At 38.4% G+C, this 26,808-nt stretch overlaps 3 protein-coding genes across 5 annotated transcripts in view; all 3 read right to left on the reverse strand.

The window, feature by feature from the left end:
• The window catches only part of jhy (junctional cadherin complex regulator), a 29,938-nt gene extending 18,601 nt beyond the window's left edge, over positions 1-11,337 (reverse strand). Inside the window, exons 1-3 of one of the 3 annotated variants that reach the window (XM_079356348.1) lie at positions 11,052-11,336; positions 8,799-9,176; positions 4,770-5,487 (exon numbers count right to left, since the gene is read on the reverse strand). In XM_079356348.1, the coding sequence (XP_079212474.1) occupies positions 4,770-5,487; positions 8,799-9,176; positions 11,052-11,263 (1,308 nt within the window). In that variant the 5' untranslated portion in view covers positions 11,264-11,336. Of the gene's footprint in view, positions 1-4,769; positions 5,488-8,798; positions 9,177-11,051 lie in introns of all 3 variants that reach the window. The other 2 variants (XM_079356349.1, XM_079356350.1) reach the window with 2 other exon arrangements.
• Positions 11,338-12,820: 1,483 nt separating this feature from the next.
• hspa8 (heat shock protein 8) lies at positions 12,821-17,349 on the reverse strand. Its single transcript, XM_079355957.1, has 9 exons — positions 17,233-17,349; positions 15,954-16,163; positions 15,456-15,661; positions 15,211-15,363; positions 14,579-15,134; positions 14,261-14,463; positions 13,863-14,061; positions 13,550-13,782; positions 12,821-13,253 (listed from the first exon to the last, which is right to left on the reverse strand). The coding sequence occupies exons 2-9, from the start codon at positions 16,156-16,158 to the stop codon at positions 13,053-13,055; spliced, it is 1,956 nt and encodes a 651-aa protein (XP_079212083.1). The 5' UTR covers positions 16,159-16,163; positions 17,233-17,349; the 3' UTR covers positions 12,821-13,052.
• crtam (cytotoxic and regulatory T cell molecule) lies at positions 17,232-24,255 on the reverse strand. Its single transcript, XM_079355959.1, has 10 exons — positions 23,867-24,255; positions 23,587-23,739; positions 23,076-23,195; positions 22,054-22,203; positions 21,422-21,619; positions 20,018-20,095; positions 19,754-19,819; positions 19,462-19,611; positions 19,114-19,215; positions 17,232-18,456 (listed from the first exon to the last, which is right to left on the reverse strand). Exons 1-10 carry the CDS (start codon positions 24,063-24,065, stop codon positions 18,281-18,283), a joined length of 1,392 nt encoding a protein of 463 aa, XP_079212085.1. The 5' UTR covers positions 24,066-24,255; the 3' UTR covers positions 17,232-18,280.
• Between the last annotated feature and the right edge of the window lie 2,553 nt (positions 24,256-26,808).

Raw genomic sequence — 26,808 nt, forward strand, 5'->3', positions numbered from 1 at the left:
TTGGCTAGAAAGGAAAAGACAACAAGAAAATAGTGCAGTATACCTCTATACTATGAACACAATGTCTACAGTGACACATAGCATTACAGGAGGCCAACTCACTTTTGAACACTTTCCAGTTACATTAAAAATCTCTTCAAAGAGTGTTCTAATGAAGTTACAGCTGAATATGTGACTTTTCACCGAAAGCCAAAGAAACACATTTTAAAATTAATATGGGATATTTTTTACCCATGCAATTCATTTCTTTGGGAAACATCAAACATTAAAAAATGATCATGTATGTTTTTGTTTTTGTTTTGTGAATATAAAATTGAAACTTTAGAACATTTGTTTTCTTTGCGTGAAAACAGAGAATTTTAAATTATCTTTCTGAAAGAGACAAAAAGCCACCAAATTTACTGTCCTGTAAAAACAGACTTTTTTTTTTTTTTAACGCTGTTTGTGACTTCCGAGGCTCTTGGAGCCAGCCTCAGGCAGATCGTCAACCAACTGCAGGATTTTGCATTTCAGCAATGGCTTCATTTTGAAACACCTGATCCCAACATGAAGAATGCATGTGGCATGCACGGCCGTATGTGGGCAGGGACAGTTATATATAGTATAAAACATATGTGTCTGTTTTTTAATAGGTAAAGCTTTTTAAAGACTAGAACCTAATGTTTGCATTGGATGCTAAAAAAAAGTCTTACTAGCTGTTGTGTTTTCTGGAGCCACCTCAGCTTAGGGTCTGAACTGTCCTCTTCACATTCTGTGCTGGTCAGCTCCTGAAGGATTTCATTAGCCTAAAGAAAGAAAAAAAAGATAGAACCAAAAGATACTGAAGACTGCTCAAAGCAATTCTATTACTTTTATTACATTCCACACACTGGAATTAAAACCTACAGAGGGATACTGCATCCATTCCTATGTCTGCCTGTCTTATTTTTCCACATCAAATGACATCAATTTACTGTTTCAGTGGTTCTTAATGTACCGTTTGTGGCTCGACAATATGTTCTGTTAATGCCCTAATGAAAATCATTTAGTTAACTTCAGGACTCCCCTCAGTGGCAAGGACCATCTGAGTGGATCGATGATATTGACAGGCTGAAGACTTTTACACTGAATACCACTCTCTGTGCCTGAATAGGTGAAGGTCACCAGGAGTGAGTGGATCCCGTTGTAACACATCCATCAATAAGTGTGTTTGTGATTGCATCTAATGGGCTGGGATGCTGCTATTATGCAGAGAAAAATTCTGGTTGCTGTTTGAAAAACCAGCAAAACATCATGATGTATATCAATGGCTATTTGTCTCCAGTTTAAGAGCGAATTTAAAAACTTTTGGTGATTAAATCACCCAAACAGAGGAATCTTTATGAGGCGGTTAGATATTTAGTCTACGATACAGAAGATCACTGAGGACAGAGCAGTTGTCTGAAGATCAGGCACAGGTGTCATTGACTACTGAAGGTTCAGCACTCACACACAAACACTTTGAGCTCACCTTTACCCATTCCCCCTGCCATTGCCTTTTGTCACCCATTATAAACATGCCAATCAGATGGAGCAAATGATCCAGCCTGTATTGCATTTGGAGCATGGTAAGCTGTGTAATATCTTTTCTACTAAATTGGGTGGCCCGTAATTGCTTCCCAGCGAGCCGATGTCACAACAAAGTACGACAATTGCAGCTAGCTGTATTACCTCCTGTACCCAGGAAACATCTGCTCTTCCCAATGAAGACTTCAAAGGGGCTGTGGATCTTGAATTGCATTTAGCTGCTATTGTGGCCAGCCCAGGTAATCTTGATTAGGTGTTTAGACTGAGGCAGGGTATACAGTGGCAGAGAGCTCCCCAGAGCTTTGGTCTAAAGCTATTAAAAGATTGTACATTATGTTCCCCTGGCTTTGAAGTGAGGGCCTCCGAGACGAGAAGGGACTCTAAGGGGTGAGTGCAATAGCACAAGATTGATCTGCTACTTCTGTCTTTATCAAAGGAGGCCCGAGCCCCGATGGAGCCAATCATCGATGCTGCCACTCTGCCACTTGGCTGGGCTAAACATTTGCTGCATCAGGACATTGTGTACATTTAATAACATGCCTAATTATCACAAGTTGCCCTCAGAAGGCCACTCTCTTCAAAAGACCAAATGGGATATTTTTAAAAGGGCAAGCAACAATTGCTTGTCTGAACTGACATTGATTTGGGAAACTGATGTGATTTGAATGTAGAGTGTTGCCATCTTTTGCGAGTTGCTTCAGACAAGAGAATGGGAGGAAGTAGAACAAGTGTTGTGATGTGAGATCATGTCATCATGTTTGTTTTAAAGATTTGTTTGTCTCTTTCATGACGTGTGCTGCTGTGCTCTTGGCCAGGTCACCCTTGTGAAAGAGATCTTGATCTCAATGGGTTAATTACCTGGTTAAATCAAAAATCAAAATCTCTTTCTCTTTCTCTCTGCCTTTATTCCCAAAAATCAAATACTCGCAAGTAGGAGATATAATTCTTATGAGTTACCTCTGAGGTCTCTAGTATTTCATTTAGTGTGTATGTTTGTGAAATGTTAAAGTCCTATTTCAAAACAAGAGGCAAAAAAACAAAACCACCAGAATAAAAAACATACCCATACGATGTTGTCTTAAAAACTTGAAACACTGACTCTGATAACACTGTTAATTGTGCATCGCATTGATAGGCTGGTTGATAGGCTGTTCCTTGTGTTGTTGGTGCTGCATATAATAGTGCTGTCACAATACTACAATTTTAAAACTTCCATATGATACGATAAAATCAAAGACTTCTAATCCTTGGAAGAAGTTTTGGTATTTTTTTATCATTAAAATTGTTTTCAAACGTGGCATTGTAAAGAATGCATCGGAGTGTCTGAAACAGTCAGAGGGTTGATTTAAAGAAAGCGATGTAGCGGCTGTTTCTGCAGTAAAGAAAGATCTTGTATAATGAATTCAGCCTGCCTGGACCTTAAAGAAGCATTTTTAATGCACATACTGATCAGGCAGATTTACCCTGAAATACCATGGGCCATTACAGTCTGTTACTTGACTGCCTGTACCAGCTTAGGCAATCTTCCACAGTTGTCTAAAATTACCCATAAATGCATTCTCTTATCTAATATTATTAAAGGCTTTGACAGAGTTTAGTTTGTTTTGTTATTGAGAAAGCTGTTCATGCTTAATGTGAGTGAATGAGAACAAATATTATACAATAGATATCTTGGGATTTGATGTTCCTGCAAACTCATTGCTCAGAAGAAATGGTTTTGTTAAAACCCTGCTTTCACCTTCATGAGCTTCCATGATTTATTATGGTGTTGTCATAAAACACCTTATTTATAGATTAATCCATGAAAACACAGAATGGACTGCATGCAAATTGGAGCCCTCTTCTTTTATGCCCTGTGTTCCCCATTAAGTGAGACATGTCTTTGGGGAGTCGGGGCAATGGAAAACTAATAAGCGAATTCAGAGGGAAAATGACAAAACACAAGGGTTCAGGAGAGGGAAAGGCTCTGGCTCTGTTTACCATTGCACAAAGCTAACGGCTCTTGACTATGTAAATGGTGATGATATGAGACATTGTGGAGGGCTGGGGCTCAGATGGGTGAACAAGGTTGGGGGTATTATAGCCAGCAAACAGTGCTGTGGCCCCACAAATGGGGAATGCAGGCCATCCCGACCAATTATGCCACTGTGCCAGGTGCAGGGACGTCTAAGAGCCTATTGGTAACCATGCGTCTCTGATGTTCTTGTTGTACACATCAACTCATAATAAGCACTGCATAGCCAGGCATGGCTCTTTATATGGTGGAGGGCAAGGCTGATAAAAACAGCTCTGCTCCTCGGCCAAATTAATTTTCCAGACTGGGTCAGAGCAAACATCATAGAGTACTCTCTTAGATGTTGACCAAGATGACTATAAAAGACATCCAGATATATAACAATAATATTACAAAATGAAAATAAGCTTCAGATCCAGAAGTTTTAGAATAGAAAGTTTAAACAAAGATGACGACAATATTTTCAATTGGGAACACTGCATCTAATCTACTTTATGTTAAAAGATTCCATTACCTTATAATAAGCTTCTATAGTGAGTAAATAATCTGCTCTGTAAACTTCATTTTAGAAATGAAATATAAGATACAGAATATATTTGTACAGTAAAACTTTTGATACAATGTTTTGTTGAGGATTCAGCAGCAACATTACTAAGGGTAAGGGTGAGTGCATTTTTTGGATTCACTTGACCTGAACTGGCCATTGAACCGACCCTTTCTTTAAAACATCTGTATTCTATGGTTTATTGTAGCACTTTTATCACTTTAACTCTTGTTGTCCTATTCAACAACAAAGCTGCCTAAATGCACCACACAACACACAGCTTTTTTAGGCCTCATCAGTTATTAATACAAGCACAATATGCTTTGTTCATTTCCAATAGAAATAGCCAAAATGTAGGGAAAAAAATCACTTATTCTTGCCAAACAAACAAAAGCATCGATTTTCAAAGTTTGTACTAGGATTCATTACTGGGAAAAATAATTTCTGTTATTCTGATGTTTTCCTTTGAATGTCTTCAAACTCATCATACAAGTAGCTCCACAGCAGAGCAGCAAGTGAAACATTATCAATGTTAGAGCGGCTCCTGGTGTCTGTTACTGTAATTGCACCTTAGGGCCTGTCTGATATTTTACATTTTATTTAAGTGATTTTAACCGAGAGCAGATGGTATCATTGACAAATTCGACATTGGTATAGTATACACACCTTACTCACATGTTGAGGCATCTCCTGCTTCAGTGAATGCACCATCATATAGGAGCTGTTTCCAGGTTTGTTGCGCCCCAGTGTTACTTTATTGCGTTCCACTATGTCCTCTGTGAGTCTTCCCAGCTTTCTTTGTGATAAAACTTTTGGACTATTCAATTTGAATGTTTGCTGTGTCTGTGTTTGAGTTTCGCCTGCTTGTCTGGCTCTCAGTTCTTGCTGCTTGTAGGTATTACATTCTTGGCTGTACATAGCATGTTTATTCTCTACTACCTCAGGGGGTCTTCTCACATGTTCACCTTTCTCTCTGAATCCTGTCTGTAAAGTGTCTCTGTCAGTTTTTGTGGAAGTCCTGGTTGGACTCGAAAGGTGAGTCTCAAGTGACCTAGGCTGGGAATCATGTTCTTTAGAAAGAGAAGTCACTGAGCTAGTCTGAGGGTCCTGTGGGTGCAGACGGTACGGCTGGTGGTGCTCCTTGGCAGCCTCTGGAGGAGTCACCACAACAGCTGGATGTGTGTTAGAGATGTATCTGTATCCTCCTTTTATCACTACTCTCTGTCTGTCAGCAAACATCTGACTAGATTTCTCTTCGGGGACTTTGTAAAATTTCTCCACAGACGTCCGTGGACTGTCACTGAAGAGGTCCACTGCCTTCAGGTTGCTCCTCCAGTTGGGGTCATAGCGCAGGTCAGAATAGGCATCATCAGAGAGCAGCTGGCTGTGAGATGAAAGGAAAACAACAGTTATGTTTTTGAAATCCAGTGTGACAGTAAATGTTCACAAGAAAACAAAAACAATGATTACTCTATATTTCCATTAAGTATTAATCATGATTAATCAGGCATGTGATAGCCCTGTAGGCCTACAGGATTCGACAATCTTTACCAGTAGTATGTTTCATGAACTCATCCAAACAACAAAATTCCAGTTTAAAAGGTTTCATTACCGCTCTCACGTCAGGTGAGCATGTACTGTCTCAGAGACCATTCTCTCTCCTTTATTAGGAAACCACTGCTCTTTTCCTTGTCTCCCGGTGTGTTCACATCAACTCAAGCCTGCTACTTATAAAGATGCTGGCAGGAACCAAATCTGGGTAAAGTCAGATTGAAAATGTGGCTGTTTGTGTTCACACATTCTACAGGTGTTCCTCTGGTGTTACAGCAGAGTGAGGGATTTGGCTAAAACATCCATCTTGGATTGAGCCAGCTCCTTAATAAACAGGGCTTTCTGATTTATTTCATCACAAGTTTTACCACCAATAAAATATTAAAACCAGAATACAGTGAAGAAACTGATCTGGTTTGTAGAATTGTAAAAAAAAAAAAAAAAAAAAAAAAAAAGATTGATTTGAAATTATAGAAGATGAAAAGTCCTAAAAGGTTGTTTTCTCCTTTCAAGTAAAATATAAAACAAAACAAAACATTTCTTTTTTTTTCGCTTACCTATGATTATTTACTTTTGTTTGTCATTGTACGTGGTGATGTACAGAACAGTTAAGTATCAGTTTCGATTTAACAGATGGTAAGCAGTTTAATAAATAACATACATGACAATATTCAAAGGAAGTTTCACAGACACCTGAATGCCACATAGGAAGAGGTCAAATAAACAAGAGGCATTACACCATTATTAAAATGATGATGTACTCAAACAAAGAGAGCCAGGCCTTATTAGAGACTCGTCAAATTGAAACAGATGAGAGGGATTATGAGCCTGTATTTAAGGATCATTTTCGTATTTTCACCTCCAGGCTCACTAATGAGAGCATATTCGAGAGCTACTAGTGGGGGAAATGGTTCACAAACGGCAATTTTCAGCTTATGAAATGGCTTGAAAATTGCAGGCTAAAATGCTCTTTCTGATGGTGATGAAAAGATCTCATTAAAATAAAGAGCAGAGAGCCTCTTTGTTATGCCTCCTGGGAGGACTCAGGGAGCCTAATTCTCCTGTCGTCATGTTGTGCGTTGGGAGGGAGGGTTGCCTAGGTGTAGGGCCCTTCACTTCAACGAGGCCAAAAGGGTAAAGGATGTCTCTCTAATGATTTAGTCTCAAACAAGTTGGAGAATGCATTACATAGACATCATGCAGCTGAGCTGAGTGTGATGCCTCTAACACAGGAGAAACACCACAACCTATTATTTCTTTCCCATGATACAGACACCTTCATACAAAAGAATAAAACACTGACACAAACAGTGAAAGGCAAAATGAAACAAACCCGTCATACAGACTATAGTCAAATATACTTTGGCAATATTTGCCGTGAGATAGGTGTAACATGCAGTGAAGAGGAATGAATAGAGTTGCTTAAATAGGAATCTGTTGCTTGAATGAGGAATGTCCATCGGGTTATTAAACTATGCAATGGCTCTGTGTGAAAAGGCTTATCTGCTTTGAGTAGAGGGTATGATGAGAACATGATGATGTGAATGGGACTGTGTCTACTCCCTCGGCGCTATGAAATGGAGCCTTTTGTGAGAATATGTCACGGTCATTTTCCTCTGAAACAATGTGTTTTGGAAACAGACGGACACTCAGTGGGCATCAATCTGTGTGGGTTAATGACAGGAGAAGGCAGAGTGGCCCTTTTCTATTTTGGAGGGAGATGACTATCAGGCGGAGTCTGAAGGAAAAGACAAGAGGGGGAAAAAAAACAGTAAGAGACGGCAGGAGTGCACAAACAGATGTGGTGTTGTCCTCAGCACAGACGCTGAAGCTCCATCAAAAGAGGGAAAGACGGATCTTCTTTACAGCAACAATGATCCCTGTTAATGGACCACGAGTGACCACTTACTGTGATCCACCTAGACAAAACAAAAATCTAATTTCCCTCAATTTACCCCCCCCCAACGAATTAGTCCAGTCTCATCACAATGTAGCATTAGTCCCATGCAGCATTGTGAAGTGATGAAAGCAGGCTATTTATCTGTTATTATCGGCGTGCTGTTTAAGGTGAAAGGTTTGATTGATGCGTTCATCAAGCTTGTTATTTTCTGTCTAAGCACAACTATTATCTGCTTAATTTAATGAATTTGGCACAGACAGTGAGAGTGACAGTCCAGTTCAATGGGCAAACTGAACAAGGCCGTCCTCACATCTCATCATAGCATCATACCGTGATGCTCAAAACGACACAGTCAATAAAGTGAAAACAACAATGTGTCAGAGTCTAATCAACCTACAGAACAAATCAATCCGTTTTCATCAAACCAACAGAAAATGGATTTTTTTTTTATTTTTTTTTTACAAATGGAGATCTCTATTGTTACAGTCACTAGCAAGTGTGCAGCTTAAATCAATTACTGCCATCTACTGGCCAAAAATATCAACATGGCTTTGACAGGTAACTAATTCTGTTGTAGAGTTGTCAAAGCCATGTTGATATTTATTTACATCTTATTATATTATCTCAAATATTATCTTAAAATTGAATACTTTTTAAACCTTCCTCCATGAAGCTCTATTGTTGTCAAAAACAACTTGTCCTGTGAACTCTTTTTTCTTTTTTTATATTTTGTTGAAAATATAAAAACTTTACTTACTTATACTTTTGTCACTTCTTTTTTTCAAAATGATTTTACAGTTATTAATGGTGTAGTGTAATAAGTGCTTTGCTGGACAGAAACAGATACAAACTAAACAAAACAGAAGTAAATATCTTATCTAAATATCTTGGTTTTTGTGAACCAAAATCAAACCTTCAAAGAAGACAAAATATAAAAAAATATATATATTAATATAAAAATATATATTAGCATATATAAGCACATATATATATTAGCATATATAAGCACAAAATAGTGCTTAGTGTGTAAATACTGTGTGCAGAGTTGTTAAAGTGCAATTACAGCTACAGAGATGTTAATGGGCAAATCCATGAAAAAAGTGACATGTACTTTTAAATAATACATGGCAGGAGCTGCTGGACACAACAGATGCATCTGCCCTCATAAGACTTTGAATACCATGAATTAAGAGCAACAGAGAATGAACCATTTAACTGCTGGACAAACAGCTTTTGTAACATACCTTGTTCCTTCTCTGTCCTCCATGTCAGTTCTCTGTAGCAGGGTCGGGCTCCTTTTGGCACGGACATGTGCTGCTTCTTCTAAACTATCGTATACATGGAGATACTCAAGGTCACCATTATCTGTATCGTCTATATCTCCAGACAGTAAACTGTCATCGTTCTCCTGTTCAAACAGCATGTATTTGTTTTCATCATGGTGACTGACATTCATCTGGAGCTGCTGTTGGTACACCCTCTCCTGCGCTAAACTCTCAGTGTCCGACTCCACCGAGTCCCACTGGTTGACCAAACTTTCTTGTCTCATGGGAGTCTTCTCTTGCTCTGTCTTTTTCTGGCACATCTTTTCATGGTTCAGTCCTTTATCCATGATTGGCAATCTGTGTTATAAAGAAAGTAGACAGCAGAGGATGAATCAGGAGAATTCATTTCATCTTTTTAATTCTTTGAGTCACACATTTCTTTCTCTGGACAGAGCAGATAGACATCAATGAGCTCACATCCCTACAACCATAGCTAATGTACTTCAAACATTATCTGCCATCTCTTAAAAGTCAGAACCAAATCACTTATAAGGAAAAGTGAATACTTTCAAATCTACGCCCTAATCTTTTAAGAGTCAAATGACAAATACGTACATAAAGCTTAAGCTTGGTTATAACAGCTTCAACATGATTAGGGTCATTTGCACAAAGAAAGTATGTTGAATAAAAACATTGTTTTGTTATTCTAACTTTCTAAAAAATGTTCATAAAAGTATTCTTGCAGTGATTAAGAGACTTAAAGTTATTATTTGTATTTGAAACAGCTGTGCTTCACATAAAGCCGCACTTGATTCTGTCTTTATAAAGTGTCTTTAGGGAAGAATTACGATTTTAACAGCATTAAAAACAAGCACAGGTGGGGGTACGGTTTGCCCTGATATGTATGAAGCATTACAACTATAAAAGGCATGTCCCCTGACTGCAGGCTAAAGCAATCTCTTGGAGAAAATGGACCTTCAACTACTTAGTCCCAAAAATATGTAAAAGGGTCAAAATAACAACAATTCACACAACCAACAAGCCCAGCACGGTTTTAATCATGAGAATGTGTAATTTAATTTATCATTCTAAAAAATGTTTTATCAATCTTGTGAGAAGTATTTAGCTGAGTTTTGACTCAGATATTTCACACAGAGATATTGACAGAGATATTTCACAGGTATTATCTGACTGACATGTTAAAAGCACATTTTAAATGTCTGTTGCACTGCTCCATTTCCTACATAACTACACTGTGTGCACAATTACTGGGCAAGTTGTATTTAATTATTGAACAACAACAGTGCTGTTGATCAATCCAAAATATTAATAAATCTCAAACATAAATATTTAAAGAAGTAAAATTGAGGTTTTGGCTCCCGTAACAATTAAAAAATATATATATGTGCGTGCATAATTATTAGTTCGCAGAATTATTATACAGCTCAATGAAAATCAAACATTTTCATCTCACTTATTTATTTTCATCTGTTAAAGTTGTGATAATAATAAAACTCAAAATTTACAAATAAACATTAATGGCATTTCAACAACAAAACATCTGTGACCAATATTGCCACTCTTCTTTTCAATAACACTCAAAAGCTGTCCATCGATGGAGTCTGTCAGTTTCTTGATCTGTTGACGATAAACTTGTTGTGCAGGAGCAACCAAAGCCTCCCAGACACTGTTCAGAGAGGTGTACTGCTTTCTTTCCCTGTAAAGCTCTCTTTTAATAAGGGCCCACAGCTTCTCAATCGGGTTTAGGTCAGGTGAGGAAGGGGGCTATGTCATTATTTTTTCCATCTTTCAGGCCGTTGCTGGCTAGCCTGAGATGGAGCATTGTCCTGCATAAAAATCATGGTCTTTTTTTTAACAATGCAGGCTTTCTCTTGTACCACTGCTTGAAGAAAGTTTCTTCTAGAAAATGACAGTATGTTTGGGAGTTGAGTTTTCGTCCATCTTCTAACCTAAAGGGTCCAACGAGCTCATCTTTAATTATACCAGCCCACACCAGTATCCCACCTCCACCGTGTTGCTGCCTGAGTCGGAGTGGAGCTCTCTGCCCATCCAGCCACGGGCCCATTCATCTGGTCAATCAAGAGTCACTTTCATCTTGTCAGTCCATAAAACCATTGAAAAGTTTGTCTTCAGATATTTCTTGGCCCAGTCTTGACATTTTATCTTATGTATCTCATTCAGTGGTTGGCCATGTCTCTGAGCACAAAACACCTTGTACTTCTGGACACTCCAAGTAGATTGCAGTTCTGGAATATGACTGCACTGGAGGATAATGGGTTCCTAGTCGCTTCAAGTTCAATTCTTCTCAAATCTTTGGCAGTTACTTTGCGTCTTTTTCTCTCAACACGTTTCTTGCCACCTTGTTGGGAATATGTAACAAAGCGTTTGATGATTCTGTGATTACGCTTCAATATCTTGGCCATTTCAAGAGTGCTGCATCCCTCTGCAATACTTTTTTACATTTTTTTTTTGACTTTTCAGAGTCTGTTAGATCTTTCTTCTGGCCCATTTTGCCTGAGGAAAAGAAGTTGCCTAATAATTGTGCACACCTGATATAGGATCTTCTTAGGCCACATCCTCTCTCATTATACAAGTGTACTTCACCTGGTATGCTTAAAACCAATTGGCTTTCAAGAATTCAGGTTAGAGCTGGAAAATATGCATACAAAAGACAATGTCATCAATATACTCACTTGCTTAATAATTGTGCTCGGGTGAGAGGGACACAAAGAAATAAGGCTATTCAAGGTCGCAAAATGAATGGTGGGATTTTTATTTTTTAATAAAATAAAAAATATATATTATTGAAGCAATGTTAGCTTCGTGAATGAAACCACCGCACCTGAAGGAGTTTCACTGGAACCACCATCAACGTAAATACTGATTAATAACACCTGCGTCGGTTATACATAACGTACGTCCTGTTCATTTAGCTTATTGACTTCAGCGGAAAATGTAATGCAGTTATGCATTGTAATGCAAGATACGAATTGCGTGAACTCCAAATAGAAAAATAAAGTAGCCTACTACATCACGTGGTGGAGACATGTTGAAAAGTGGTTAGTAACTTAATTATGGAATCATTCATTTATTTCCGGCTAAATTGTGAAACACGGATGTGAGCTATAGCATTTTGTGTCGAAGTTGCTAATGTCAACCCTTCAGCTAACTTTGCAGCTGTTATGTATTTTTGAGAAACTGCGAGAAAATACATTACTTTTCAAATCCTGTATTCATAAAGACAATGAGATAACGAATTAACATAACTGTCAAACACGTCGAGAGAAGCCGTTCAGACAGACTCACCTGTTGTCCTTTGTCGGTGATCTCCAAAACAATGTAACCATGGTAACGTTAACGTACCCATGCTCCCTTCATCTGCTGCTCGTAAAAGCTGACACCGACACAATACACCGTAAACATTTTTGTAAATCAGAGAAGAAATTACCTCAATTACGTTTCTCTTAAGTGTCTTGGTTTTAGTAAGGTTTTTACAAATACGTCTTGTTGCAACAAGACAAAGCTTTTCTGGCCAGCAGATGGTGCTGTACGTGCAGTGTACAGCCTTGAATAAACTATAATGTAGATGGCTTTATTTTAATCCAAGGCGCTGTGCTTTTGCATCTTTGTAACTGTTCTTTTACTGCTTCCCGTCTTGGCCAAGTCTCCCTTGGAAAATAAATTTTTAATCTACGGTAAATGAGACCGACCTGCCGAAATTATTTTTAAAAACGGGGCGTCTAATCCGTTGGCTGTGTCGTTTACAGTACTGATACAACGCTTTGAGCAAAGAACGTTTCTAATCTATAGCAAATTAGACATTTAAAGTACTTACGCCATGGAGAACTAGTTCCTAGTCTTGTCTAAACAGTAAAAACAATTTTACTTAAAGTCAAGTGAGCCAGATGGGAAAAAAGCTTATTTGTTGCTCAGTTTAGTTCTTTCATATACAGCTTCTTGCAATAAATAGATAAAAAACAGAGGGTTACAAGTTTGTTTATTTTTAAGTGACATCTCCTTATACAAAAACTTGTGAATTTTCAGCTTTTATTGTGCCCGCTTTAAGTTGTTCCCAGTTGTGTCACAAACAATGCAATCAATGTGATTCATGTACCCCAGTATTTTATTTTCACTCAATAGCTTGTTGATGCATGTGCTATGAGGGTTACTTTCTTAGAAAACATCTTAGGAGTGATGAAGTGATGGAATGGTTTAGTCGACCTCCTCAATGGTTGGTCCAGAGGATCCACCACCACCGGGTGCGGCACCACCTGCTCCAGGGAAGCCACCAGGCATGCCCTCTGGCATACCGCCAGGCATGCCACCTGCACTCTGATACAGCTTGGTGATAATGGGGTTGCACACCTTCTCCAGCTCCTTCTGCTGATGTTCATATTCCTCCCGCTCAGCAGTCTGCAGAACAACAACATTTTAGTATTTGGGTAGACTCGCGGCCCTGGTCGTGGCACGCTCACCCTCGTACACCGGTCAAACAGATACGGTTAGCACAAAATTGACTGTCTATGTTCACGCTTGAAATCATCTTTTTGTTCGCTCAGACATCCAAGGAAGGTCAGGGCCATCTTTGGTCTTGCGACCTCTGGTGGAAACTACGAATGGCAGGAATAAACGTCATCACTGCGAATACGTGCATATAAATTTTTTTTAAAAAAATAGATGACATACCCGATTATTTTATATCAACATACCTGGTTCTTGTCCAGCCAGCTGATGACCTCGTTGCACTTGTCCAAAATCTTCTGCTTGTCATCATCACTGATCTTGCCTGCAAGCTTCTCGTCCTCCACAGTGGACTTCATGTTAAAAGCATACGACTCCAGGCCGTTCTTGGCAGACACCTTATCACGCTGGACGTCATCTTCAGCCTTGTACTGCTCGGCTTCCTGAACCATGCGCTCAATGTCCTCCTTGCTGAGGCGACCTAGGAACAAAACTCAATCCCGTCAGGAAAACAGTGGAGGAGTGATTTCAAATGTGCTGTCAAATATAACCGTCACTCACCCTTGTCATTTGTAATTGTGATCTTGTTCTCTTTTCCAGTGCTCTTGTCAACAGCAGACACATTCATGATACCGTTGGCATCAATATCAAATGTCACCTCAATCTGAGGAACACCACGTGGCGCAGGAGGGATGCCAGTCAACTCAAACTTGCCCAGCAGGTTGTTGTCCCTGGTCATGGCACGCTCACCCTCGTACACCTGTCAAACAGATACGGTTAGCACAAAATCGACTGTCTACGTTCACGCTTGAAATCATCTTTTTGTTCGCTCAGACATCCAAGGAAGGTCAGGGCCATCTTTGGTCTTGCGACCTCTGGTGGAAACTACGAATGGCAGGAATAAGCGTCATCACTGCGAATACGTGTATAAAAAAATGACATTGAGATGAAGCACCCACCTGGATGAGCACACCAGGCTGGTTGTCTGAGTAGGTGGTGAAGGTTTGGGTCTGCTTGGTAGGAATGGTGGTGTTTCGTTTGATCAGGACAGTCATGACACCGCCAGCGGTTTCAATTCCCAGAGACAGAGGGGTGACGTCAAGGAGCAGCAAGTCCTGCACATTCTCAGACTTGTCACCTGACAGGATGGCAGCCTGGACAGCTGTAAAATTAGAAACAAGAGTATCAAGTAAATAAAAAAGCACGAAGACTGTACTTTTCTCCCTACCAAGATGGTAATGTCTTCTAATGCGTGTGCCATTTGGCTGTAGACATACCTGCTCCATAAGCCACAGCCTCATCAGGGTTGATGCTCTTGTTCAACTCCTTTCCGTTGAAGAAATCCTGGAGAAGCTTCTGAATCTTGGGGATACGGGTGGAGCCACCGACCAACACGATGTCATGAATCTGTCCTTTATCCATCTTGGCATCACGCAGAGATTTCTCCACGGGGTCCAAGGTACCACGGAAGAGGTCAGCGTTGAGCTCCTCAAAACGAGCTCTGGTGATGGAGGTGTAGAAGTCAACTCCTTCATAGAGAGAGTCGATTTCAATGCTGGCCTGGGTGCTGGAAGACAGGGTGCGCTTTGCCCTCTCGCAAGCTGTGCGCAGACGACGAACAGCCCTCTTGTTGTCACTGATGTCCTTTTTGTACTTGCGCTTGAACTCTGCAATAAAGTGGTTGACCATGCGGTTGTCGAAATCTTCTCCACCAAGATGGGTGTCTCCAGCAGTGGATTTGACTTCAAAGATGCCATCCTCAATGGTCAAGATGGAAACATCAAAAGTGCCACCACCAAGATCAAAGATGAGAACATTCCTTTCAGCCCCAACCTGAAATAAATTGTCTTTAATTTAGATGTTTTAACAAAGTCAATTTAGACAAACAATTTTGTCAACAATTTTGTACCTTCTTGTCCAGTCCATAAGCAATGGCTGCTGCAGTTGGTTCATTGATGATACGCAAAACATTGAGGCCAGAGATTGTCCCAGCATCCTTTGTAGCCTGGCGCTGGGAGTCATTGAAGTAAGCTGGCACCGTAATTACAGCATTGTTGACAGTCTAAGAAAATAAATGTATATATAAAAACAATCAGTACATTTATATATAAAAAAAACAGGCTTTCGATATTTTATACATTTCCAACCATTTACTTTTCCGAGGTAGGCTTCAGCAATCTCCTTCATCTTTGTCAGCACCATCGATGAGATCTCCTCTGGGTAGAAGCACTTCGTTTCACCCTTGTACTCAACTTGGACCTTGGGGCGGGTGTTGTCATTGACAACATTAAATGGCCAGTGCTTCATGTCAGACTGCACAACTGTGTCATCAAACCTGCGGCCAATTAGTCGTTTGGCATCTGCAAAAAATAAAACAATTCTTTACCACTTGGTGTGGGTGGGGGTGCCAGTTTTGTTTGATTTGTAAAAAAATCACTCAGACATCCAAGGAAGGATTTGGGCCATCTTTGGTCTTTCAACCTCTGGTGGAAACTACGAATGGCAGGAATAAGCGTCATCACAGTGATCTACGACTCTTGGAGCCATTAATTATGTCTAATGTAATTCTTGTCTCAAGTTAGCCTGTGTAACGAAAGACGCGATCAAAAAAAAAATGGCCATACCACCATTGTTAATTTCCTTAATTCTTACCAAAGACTGTGTTGGTGGGGTTCATGGCAACCTGATTCTTGGCTGCATCTCCGATCAGTCTCTCACTGTCTGTGAAGGCCACATAGCTGGGTGTGGTCCTGTTGCCCTGGTCGTTGGCGATGATTTCGACTTTGCCATGCTGGAACACACCAACACAGGAGTAGGTGGTCCCTAGATCAATACCAACTGCTGGTCCCTTAGACATGTTTCCTAAGGAAAAAAGAAAAGATTCATATTAGGTTTCAACTTAGATGAAAACTAGTTTAAACCAAGAACTAAAGTCACCAGATAAAAACACAAATATAACACCATTATTAAAGCCAAGCTTATTGTTAAGTGATAAGTATATGGTATTTTTTTATAGGCCACATGTATATTCATTTTACTCCGATTAACTTCTCGGAATATTCCCGTTTATTCATAAAACACCATGTCTCTTCACAGATGCCACACTTACTATTGCTGTAAAATTTTCAAGATTAATGAACTTTTGGTCACCAAAAGTGTCACAATAAACTAATAATTCAATTCCAAACTTGTGTTTGTCCATCAACAACGTTACCAAATATAGATAAAGCTTGATAAATATGCATCTCTTCATTTAAGTGGCAAACCCGCTATCGTCGCTACACGAGGGCTCACGATGCGGTTTTGGATTAGAGGTGGAGGAAAAAAAAAACATGGCGCTCAGGTCCGACCGCGTGACAAGTGAGACGGCAAGTTGCCAAAGACGAGCAGTGGTAGTACCGGAAACGGCCAAAATCACCATTAACTAAGGTGAAAAAGAGATTTTTAAGTGCATGTTCCAAAGATGACCTTGCCGTAGGATCAATATACGACCTCTCTCGAGTTAAAAACAACAAAAAAAAACGCCTGGTGGTGTAGGTATTCCACAAAAGGATTTCTATTCTGAAAAGAACAACCGGAAGTCTGTTGAAAACCGTTTGCTTGACGTTGAATGTTCGAGAACATTCTGGAACGTCTCTATGTATTACTTCACCCTTCCCCCCTCCTCCATCTTTCTGTTAAGAAACTCCTCGTTTACGCTGCAGTAAGCCCGTTAAGAGAATCAGTAGTCATCCATTTATCACCCGTGTCGTCTTCATTTCGCACCAATTTAACCGAAAAAAATCCCAGATCGTCAGTTAAATGCGCAAGTGACTTCACGGAATAGCGTTACTATGGTGACTGGCTCAACACAGTTCTCAATCAAAGAATGTGATAAGTAAATCAACATGAACCACATTTTTGTTTTCTTACCAAAGAAAGGACTACTCACCGGATTGATGGTATATTAGGGTGTTGGGTGGAAATGGAGGACTGCGGCGAGGTGGTCTTGTCCTTGCCGGTAAGAGAAGGGAAAGGAGGATGTGCAGTTAACGGGACCTTATATATTACCGGCAAAGGAGCCAATCACACTCGAGTTTGTGCGTCCCTTCCTGCAGCCAACCAATGGTGCTTTGTCCATCTGATGACGTGACATGTCCTTCCTTCTTCCTGTATTTCATAATCGCTGTGAAAGACCTCATGGTCTGATAGATCTTTGTCCAGTGATAAAATTCGAAAGGGGGTTCAAAACCTTCATTCAGATTATTGTATGTATATCGTGTTATCTTCTTTATAGTACGAGAAAGAGCTTCAAGTTATTTTAAGAAATCCTTGAGTAGTTGGCTGAGCTTCGATATTGTTAAATGGCGAGACAACTGGAATGATTTTATTTTTAATGGAGATTGAGCAGAAAATACAATATTCTTTCTTTTTTTGAAACGTGTACTGTAGCGTTTTCTCACTGCATTCTGCTTTGTATTTATGTAGTATTGAATAGTTGATGTGTTGTTGTTTTTAATACAAACAATCAGTGAGTCTTTGTCATGGGACAGAGCTGGGTGTGAAACATGTTACAGTCTTCAAGAAACTTCACACAACGCTGTGGTGTTCATTTTTGAACACATCTTTAGATGTCATGTAAAATTGTGTGTTTTATCTTTTAGACTGTAAATATTTTACAGTTTTAATGAAAACAGTCCAAAGATACAGATTCCCGAATATGCAAAATCCTCCTTGAAATTCCCCTTAAATATCACAGAATTTTAAAAGAGAATGCCATATTTTATAGCAAAACACATTTTATTTGTAAATGTCAAAAAACAACTTTAAAGTATATACACTGTACACAGCAGGTCACTTTACAAACCATACGTAACATAGGCTAATACTGTATAAGCATTGTGTTAGCACATTCTTTTTTTTCGTAAACATGTACTCTGTACATTAGATGATCAGCAGAAAATGTGAGCATTACATGCTGCTTTTGACATCACTGATTGTTAGAGCTCTGTCTCCTTTATAATACATTTGTCTGAAGTTTGTTCCAGAGTTTGAGGTTGAGAAGTATGCTCTTTCTTTACACTCTCCACTGATGCCATTGCTGCCGTGTTTATCACTGATGTGATCACTGTTGGTTCCTCTGTGACGTACGGTGTGAATGCTGTGTTGAAGAGCCCTGTTTGAGAAAAAAAGTATTTTTCAGTCAGAAACAGGTTAATTCTTTCCATGTGTGCCTTGCTCATGTGAAAAACAGGTTTGGATCATAACTTTTAAACTCATATTGAAAATGGGAAATAAAAAAGGGATGAGGATGATTAAGGAACTAAGAAGGCTTTCTTTGAAAATGAAAGCAGTGGGTAGTGGCAAAATAGTTTGTTTTTTCTTCATCACAATGTGTTGGCTACTTTGTTCATCAACTTGAAAACAATAATCCATATTTGCACATACCAATTACAAATGTACAACTTAAAAATAATGTTGATTTATTCAAGCTAGAATAATATGAAATGAAAAGTTTGGAATTTCACTTCAAAATACTTTTGAGTTGACTTTAAATCAGATTCCTTACAACTTGAGGAAGTGATGTGCCTTGCCTTTAACATCTACTCTTTAGACAGTTGAGGCTCATTATTTCCCCAATGCTTTATTATTGAATAACCTCCATGTGAAAAATTGCTGCATGTTATCAACATTTAAAACTAAAAATCAAATCACTGGATCAGAACTAACTAGACCTTTGCAGATACATTATTCAGTCGGCGTAAATGTTATTTTCAGTACATTTTCGTCTTCCTGCAGAAGCCATAAAAGGAGTGCTGAGTCATGTGCATACCTCTGCGCCTTTGTCCTTGAGTGTTCTTCTCTTCCTGGCTTGATTTCGATTTGCTGCTGTCCTCCGATGGATCAGAGTCTTCATTCTCTGCAACAAGAAAAACTGTCATATATATATATATTAAGACATTAAAAAAGAAAGTACTTGTGGCTCTGTTGTTAATAATCATACATTTTAACAGATTTTCTCAGCCATGAGTATTATCATGGTCACGCCAGCACAAAGGTTTCTAATTTCTTAGTTATTGTTGTCTTTTACCAAAGTTCAAAACTATAAGCAGCTATAGTCCAGGTTATAGTATGATTGGACAAATGCCCTGAAGAAATTATAATACGTTGCTCTGCTTACCTCTCTTCCATAAGATGTGCGCTCTCCTCAGTTTGATGGTGAAAAAAATCACCACCACCAGAAGACAGACTATCAGGCATGTCACGAGAAAGACGAATAATGATGAATTCCCTTCAGTTCCTGCTTGCATCTTTGGGTTCTTAGAGCTCACTGTTAATGGAGAGAATACTGGTGCTTAGTTGTGGAAAGCCTTAGATTACTTCCGTTTATGTGCATTTCATAGACTGTGGTGTTTTTTTTTACCACCAGAGAATGTTGTATTAAGTTTTAACCTTTAACAGTGTAAATTTACCTGTCGTGTTTCCCTCTGTTAGGTTATAAGATGTGCTCTCTGTTGTCTTGGCAACAGATGTCCAGCCTTTAAGAAGTAAGAAGAACAAAAATGCAATCACTGACACAGGCCTAAACTGCTGCAGCCTAAATCTACCATGTTTTCCAAACGGAACAGCTCATTGACAATTCATTGTTGTAATTGTTTGTAGCCACTAGATGGCATCAGACACACAGAGACCGACGGTTTCTCCTCTTTAATCCTATGTTGCACTGCTCAACATACCTGTTGTACTTGTTGAATAACTGGTAGTGTCATTCCTCCTCCTGGTTGAGAGAGATGATACTGATGTCCCTGAGTCCTCTGAAAAAAGTGGGGATGATTTTAAAGTAATTTAATTTGAAAATGAAATCTGAGAAAGGTAAATCTTTAGAAAACTCAATATTATTTGAGAAATATGATAGCTGTGAAGTGCAAAACATTAAAAAGTGTAGAACACTTTTGCAAAGCTTGAGACAAATTAACATTTTTAAATTTTATAAAACAAAATGGCAGGTTTCAAGAGCGAAACTGACTAATCTGGCTCAGATGAGTTCCAATAATGGGCAGAGGATCTTTCTGTCACCACAAACTCTGTATCACTCAACATCACTGTTTGTCAAGTCTTTCCACCAAAACAAATTAAATGACAATTCACTCAATCACTTGATACACTGATACTTGATATTTCCCTTTCCATCAATTCTGTCGCTTTTAAATTTACTGAGGACTGGTTAAAGTCTTCTGCCACTTGTAAATGTGTTTCAGCACTTGTAAAAGTGTTTTCAAAATGTAGGTTTTTTTCACATTCTGAAAAAGTGCTTCAACTTTGTTTTGCACTTCCCGGCATTCGTAGATAAAGGCTAAGTGAATTTTTTTGTCTCCAAAGTGATTCTCTGACAAACTGTACTTTCTTGTTAAATTAAAATACGTCCTGCGTCAAATACTGCAGTTCTCAATTCAATCCTCTAAATTTATGAACTCTGAGTTTCACAACACACAGAGAGACTTCCGTCACAGGAAACAGATCTGGTGGTATCATAACTACAGTGGTGGTAAAGCATCTGATCTCAATACATGCAGAACACAAAATATGTGTCGTTTCCATCTATGGTTATTACAGCTTGTGTTTGATATCATATATTTATAACAGAAAGTAATAAAATAATTGGTGTAAGCCTTTTAGAGTGTATATGTTTAAGAATATTAATCTTTTTTTATCTTCACATCTAAAACATTAAGGATTATTGTAACCAAGCGATATGTCGTAAAAGTGAGTCCATTAGGAATACCACGATCTGAAAATTTAAACAGCCATGTAGCCACCAAACAAATGCTATTAATGTTGTTGTCCTTTGCCCATTAGTAGAGTTTTGAGCTTACAACACACCTTATGCTATTTTTAACGAACCATGTTTTTCTTGATGTCATTTTAGCAGTTGCCTAATGCTTAACTGACATGGGACATTACTTATTTTTCCTCGGACTGATCTCAAAACTAAAGGTGGCCGTGCCTGTTCCGTTTCCTGACACTCTGTCTTCTCTTAAGTCACCTTTAAAAACTCACTGTTTTAGACTTTCTTTTTACTGATTCTATGCGTTATTGAATGTTTCATTAGTATCATTTGAATAACAATGAACACTTCTCACCAGAAGTGCTAAGAGGTGAGCCGGCGGTTGAAACAGTGCTTCCTGTCTCTGGAGAAGTTGATAACCTTTTAGGGTGGGATGATGTCGCCCCTGTCACATCTGTTGTTGTGGACCTGTTGCTAGTTCTCAGCACCTCTGTGGGCTCTGTATGCCGCTCTGTGGGTGAGCTGGTTTTGATTGAGTAGGGGGATTTTCCTGCTGTGACAGAGCAAGAGAGTCATATATTATAATTAAGGCAGAGACAGTACTCAGTTAATAGAAGAATCAAAGTGTAAAGTCAGGCTGACATTTGATCAATCACACATTCATTTTTAAAATATACGCAACATGACTATAAAAATGGAAAGAGAAAATGTAGTGGGCTTTTTTTGTTTTATGGTGAAGTGCTAGAGTTTCATGGTCACAACTCATGAGAACGTCTGCTTCCCCAGTTTTGTGACGACATAACTTCTCTTTCCCAGTTCCTCATATCAGCAAAAGAAATCCAAGTAAATACATTTCGGTTGTGAAATATTAATTTGTACTTACTTTTCTGTGAATTAATGATGAAGGATTATCTGAAGTCAAGGTCAGTAAAATTTGAGAGAAACATGTACAGAGAGCTACTGACAGAAGAATTGTATAGAACTCACCACGTCTGTTAATTTTCACAAATCTCATCAGAGGCTTTGAGTGCAGAGCTGGAATGAGGCATTTCACCGTGACTCTCTTGCCCAACGGGTTAATGGTTATCATGTCCATTGAGACACATTTTTTATCTTCACAATGAACTTGGGCTTCAGCTGTGAAACAGGACATTTGCCATAAGTGATATTTCTTGTCTTAAATCATGTTTGTAATCAATCAGTGTATGGCAACTAACACACTGCCATGGCCATACACTGTCTATCTGTGTGTGTCCATAATTAGGTATTTCACACATACAGTATATACAGTTACACAAGTATATTTGTAGATGTAACAACTCGCAACAGAAAACTGAGAAACAAAATTAAATCACATTTGCGGAGAACTTTTAGCAAAAATAAAATTTATTCTCACTAAAAATATGTTTCTTAATCATTGAAGGTTAATCTGTTTTTGTTAGTTTGTGTTCTTCACCAAAGAAGACCAGATACTTCTCACCTGTGCGCCGACGCGAGTGGCCGCACATACAGTAGCTCCGTCCCTGTCGTTTAATCAGCACATGTTTTTCTCTCCTTCACAGGTTATGTACATTATGCTATATAAGTTTAAGTCTAATGCTAATGTTAACTGCACAGGTTTAACTTGTAATTATGTTTACTCTTAGTCACATAGGGGCTCCTAAATCTATCTATCTATCTATCTATCTATCTATCTATCTATCTATCTATCTATCTATCTATCTATCTATCTATCTATCTATCTATCTATCTATCTATCTATCTATCTATCTATCTATCTATCTATCTATCTTCTTCAATATTTATTCAACACAATGTGTCCAAATATATACACATGTTGTCCATACATTCTTTACAACCTTCACGCACAACAACTACATCATAGAATAAAACACAAATAGAAGAAAGTGTGAGAATAAATTCACATCAAAACCTCTCTGGTTACCTCACCTCACTGCTTTATTACAATAACATTTATTTTTTCTTAACATAAATTATTCCCATCTTACCCTGAATTTCAGGCCCATTGTTAAATCTCCAGTAGATCTGAGGAGGTTGTTTGTTCCCTTCAGCTGTGCACATTATGGCAAACCTTCCTTCATGCTTTGCTGCGTTGATTTTGGGAACACCTTGAAAAGAAACACAGCATATTTGAGCAAAGTTACACGGTTGATGAGGATTTGAATGATTTCCTTTGTTTATTTGTTTTTTTTGTATTTTTGTTGTTAGTATCTAAGATGGACATTGGCAAGCAAGGGCAACCAACCTGCAGCAATTTACATTACATTGCGTGCAGCAAATTCAGAAACACTAGTCAGAGCTCAAATGGATGGGGTTTTTTCCCATCTCTTTCTTACTATGATAGATTTAAACTAGCTAGTTCATTTTAATCTTAAAAAAATATGTATATGAAAAATTAAGATGATGATGACATTGGCCAACAGTCAGTCCCAGGGACGCCTTCTTACAGGATTACCATCAAGTTGTGACCAAATCATTATTTTACATCATTTCACTCACCTAAAACTGTGAGCTCCACCTTCTTCTCTGTCAGTTGCTGACCATACTGAGTGCATGTGTAGATACCGCCATCATTGAAGGTGACACTGGAAATACTGATAGAGAATTCTGACTGAGACCGTTTGGTGATGGTGTAGCGTTTGTCCTTCAAAGCTGGGGAGTGAGGGGGAAAAAGATACAGATCAGATTTTCTTTAAGAGATTAAAACAGCTGACAATTTGAATAACAACTTTTAAGACATTTATAGGTATGATTGAGGAAAAAAACCTACTCTCTTCACCTCTCCTATGACTGAAAAACATGATATCGCCGTCAGGGTTCCTCCACTCCACATCTGTCAGGTGAGCGTTAGTAAGTGGGCAGCTCAGGTGGACTGTTCGACCTTTTATCACATTCACATGCTTCCACACGCCAACTGAAACTGTTGAAAAATCAAAAGGAACATTAATATCTAAATCATTCTCAACAATCGACAACATGGGGTTTAATAATACATGTAAGATTTGACAGACATTTTCCAGGCATTAATCCCTCACAAACAAATGATTAACCGTCTATTTATCTAAAGTCAGGAACCTTTCACCTGTTTTGTTTTTTTTGTTTGTTTTTTTATTGTCCTGAAGTGTCCAAAGTGGAAATTCCACTTTTGACTCATCTGCTCACCTTTTTGCCGTCCAGCCACATTTTTTATTTTTCTCTGCTTGTGTGTGTGTGTGTGTGTGTGTGTGTAACATTTCTGTGGGCTAAGTGCAGAGGTGGTGTGAATTGGTAATGGCAGCTTTGAAACATGCAGCCCCCCATCACACATCGGATACAGTTTAATGTGACAGGAAGTTATGTGGTCTGTCTTCTCAAGCCCCAAGAGAAAGTAACAGCGATTGTATGAGAAGTTTGTAAAATTCTGTGGGTTGTTGAGAGGGCTTTGGATACTGTTTCTTTCCTATGGGGGTCAGAGGGGTGAGAAAACAAATGTGACGATAAACTGCCGGGGGGGGGACTGACTAATGACATGACACTGAAGCTGTTTATAGATTGTACTTTTTTTAAATCTGAAAAGAACTGCCAGCACACGCACAATTACATTTGCATGGCAGAACAGGGTCACACATAAGCGTGACTGAATATGAAAGTACTGTATCTTGTTGTGAAAGAAAAAAACAAGATCTAGCTTAAAGTTTTACACAGATAAAAATGAACTCAAACACATTGTACAAAAGTTCAGAATTGAACATTAAAGTAAGTTCACGCCAAAATAAAAGAACAAGTTGGCTACATGTTAAAGCTATACTCTCTTTCAGCAGAGCCTTTCCATTCCTTCTTTCATCATTATTCACTTTCAAGTTTTACCCACATATAGGACATAAACTACAATAAAAATATTTTTTATAAATATTAGAAGGATAGTTTCTATACAGGAAAGGGCTATGGTCTTATTACATTTAATCAATAACATTAAGACATAGAAGCGTAAGAAAAAAACTGTATGCAGAGAGTGAGAGCCAAGGATTATTGATTTTTTAAAAGAGTACTGACAGAAAACTTATTATTTTCAAAGACAGCAGGGACAGCAAGAATGAGCTTCACAGATTTAAAAAACAAACAGACTTTAAAAAGCGTACTGGAAGTCATCATACTTTTCACATTTAGGGAATCTACCGATGTAGTCATGTCAGATGCATGTTGTGTGCCACATAATACAGTAAAATACAGTGCTCGGAATCTCTCTGCAACTCATCGTACCTCGAAACGTGTAACTGTAAAAGAATATGAAAAGGGCTGACGGTCTAAGCAACGTGTCTGCAACCCAAACAGTCTCTGAGTCGCTGTGATTACCTGCAAGTTAACTCTGATTGGTTGTTTGATTCAGACCTGCTAAGTTATTCAAGAAATATATACAATGCAGGGCTCTGATCTCATTTTAATTTAATATTGTTTGTGACATACAATGATTAAAAGTTAATACTTTTTCAAATTTTCAGTGAAATGATGTTACATAGTATGTCTTTAAATTAGAAAAAAGAGAGAATTAAATACAATAAAATAAGACACAACATGGGAAAATTGGATGAGAATTAAGCTTCATTCATTAAGTTACTGAGAAGCACATCATATGCTATTTATATTAACATTACACAATACACAACTTGCAACAATTAAATTGGCCGAGTTTGTTGTTTGAAGGTTAAGTTCAGCTGTCATATTCAGATTTTAAAGCATCAACACATTGTCAGGTGTGATGATCCTCTTTAGTTTATAGTAAAAAAAATGAATCTAAACGTACTCTCTCCAGTCAAAAAAGTGAAAGGACTCACCGTGTACGAGCAACATGAAGACATAGAGCTGCAGCTTCTGTTTCATCTTTAACACTAACAATCACACTTCGCTCTGTCTCATTTCCTCATCTCTACTTCTACTTGTACTCTGCTGAGGGACCTTCCATGACATCACAGCCGTGGTTTCCACGGACGTGTTTTTTTATTCAAAGGGAGCCTCATGTGATTCCTACGGTAAAATTGAAAGTTCTTAAGGTCAGGTTTAGTACATGAACTCTTTTTTCTGAAACGGAATAATTTCTTAACAATAAGACAGCAGTCTTTAATCTTTAATGTTACAGTATTAGATGTTCATACTCAAAGTTGTAATGATTAAATGTATGAGTGATCCTGAGCTTCAGACTGCTCTCAACACTGGATTTCACTTTTTTTTAACAATACAAAGTGTTGTTGATTTCTTCAATAATACTCCTTCACAAACAAACTAGTTCAGACACCAGCTCAACCAACTCCTGTGTCCTGACGGTAAAAAAATAACCGTTTGGAGTCTAGATTTAGAGAAACTACATGAATATGTCTTTCTAAAAACAGATCTTTGTTGGGATTCTTTCTTTTAATGTTGTCAAAAACTTCACAATCTCATTATGTCAGTGAAAAAAAAGTATGAGTTTGCTCCAATGTAATGTTGCAGATATTCTATCTGTTTTGCTATTTCTCCAAATTTACAAGTCATTTACAGGATTAAATATGTTTAAATGAAACCTGGTTGAATTGGAAGCATTTATAAAGTAAAGCTTGAAAAACATGACCCGTTTTCTAAACCAATGCAGGTTTTCAATTTCAGGGTGAAGACAGGTCAGCTTCAGAAGATTTGATAAAATCATTTATCTTTTAATTAAAATACAGTGTTTTGTCATTACATCTAATAATATAACTGCTATGGTCTGTG

Source organism: Symphodus melops, assembly GCF_947650265.1.
Source record: "Symphodus melops genome assembly, chromosome: 11".
Classification (NCBI taxonomy): Eukaryota; Metazoa; Chordata; class Actinopteri; order Labriformes; family Labridae; genus Symphodus; species Symphodus melops.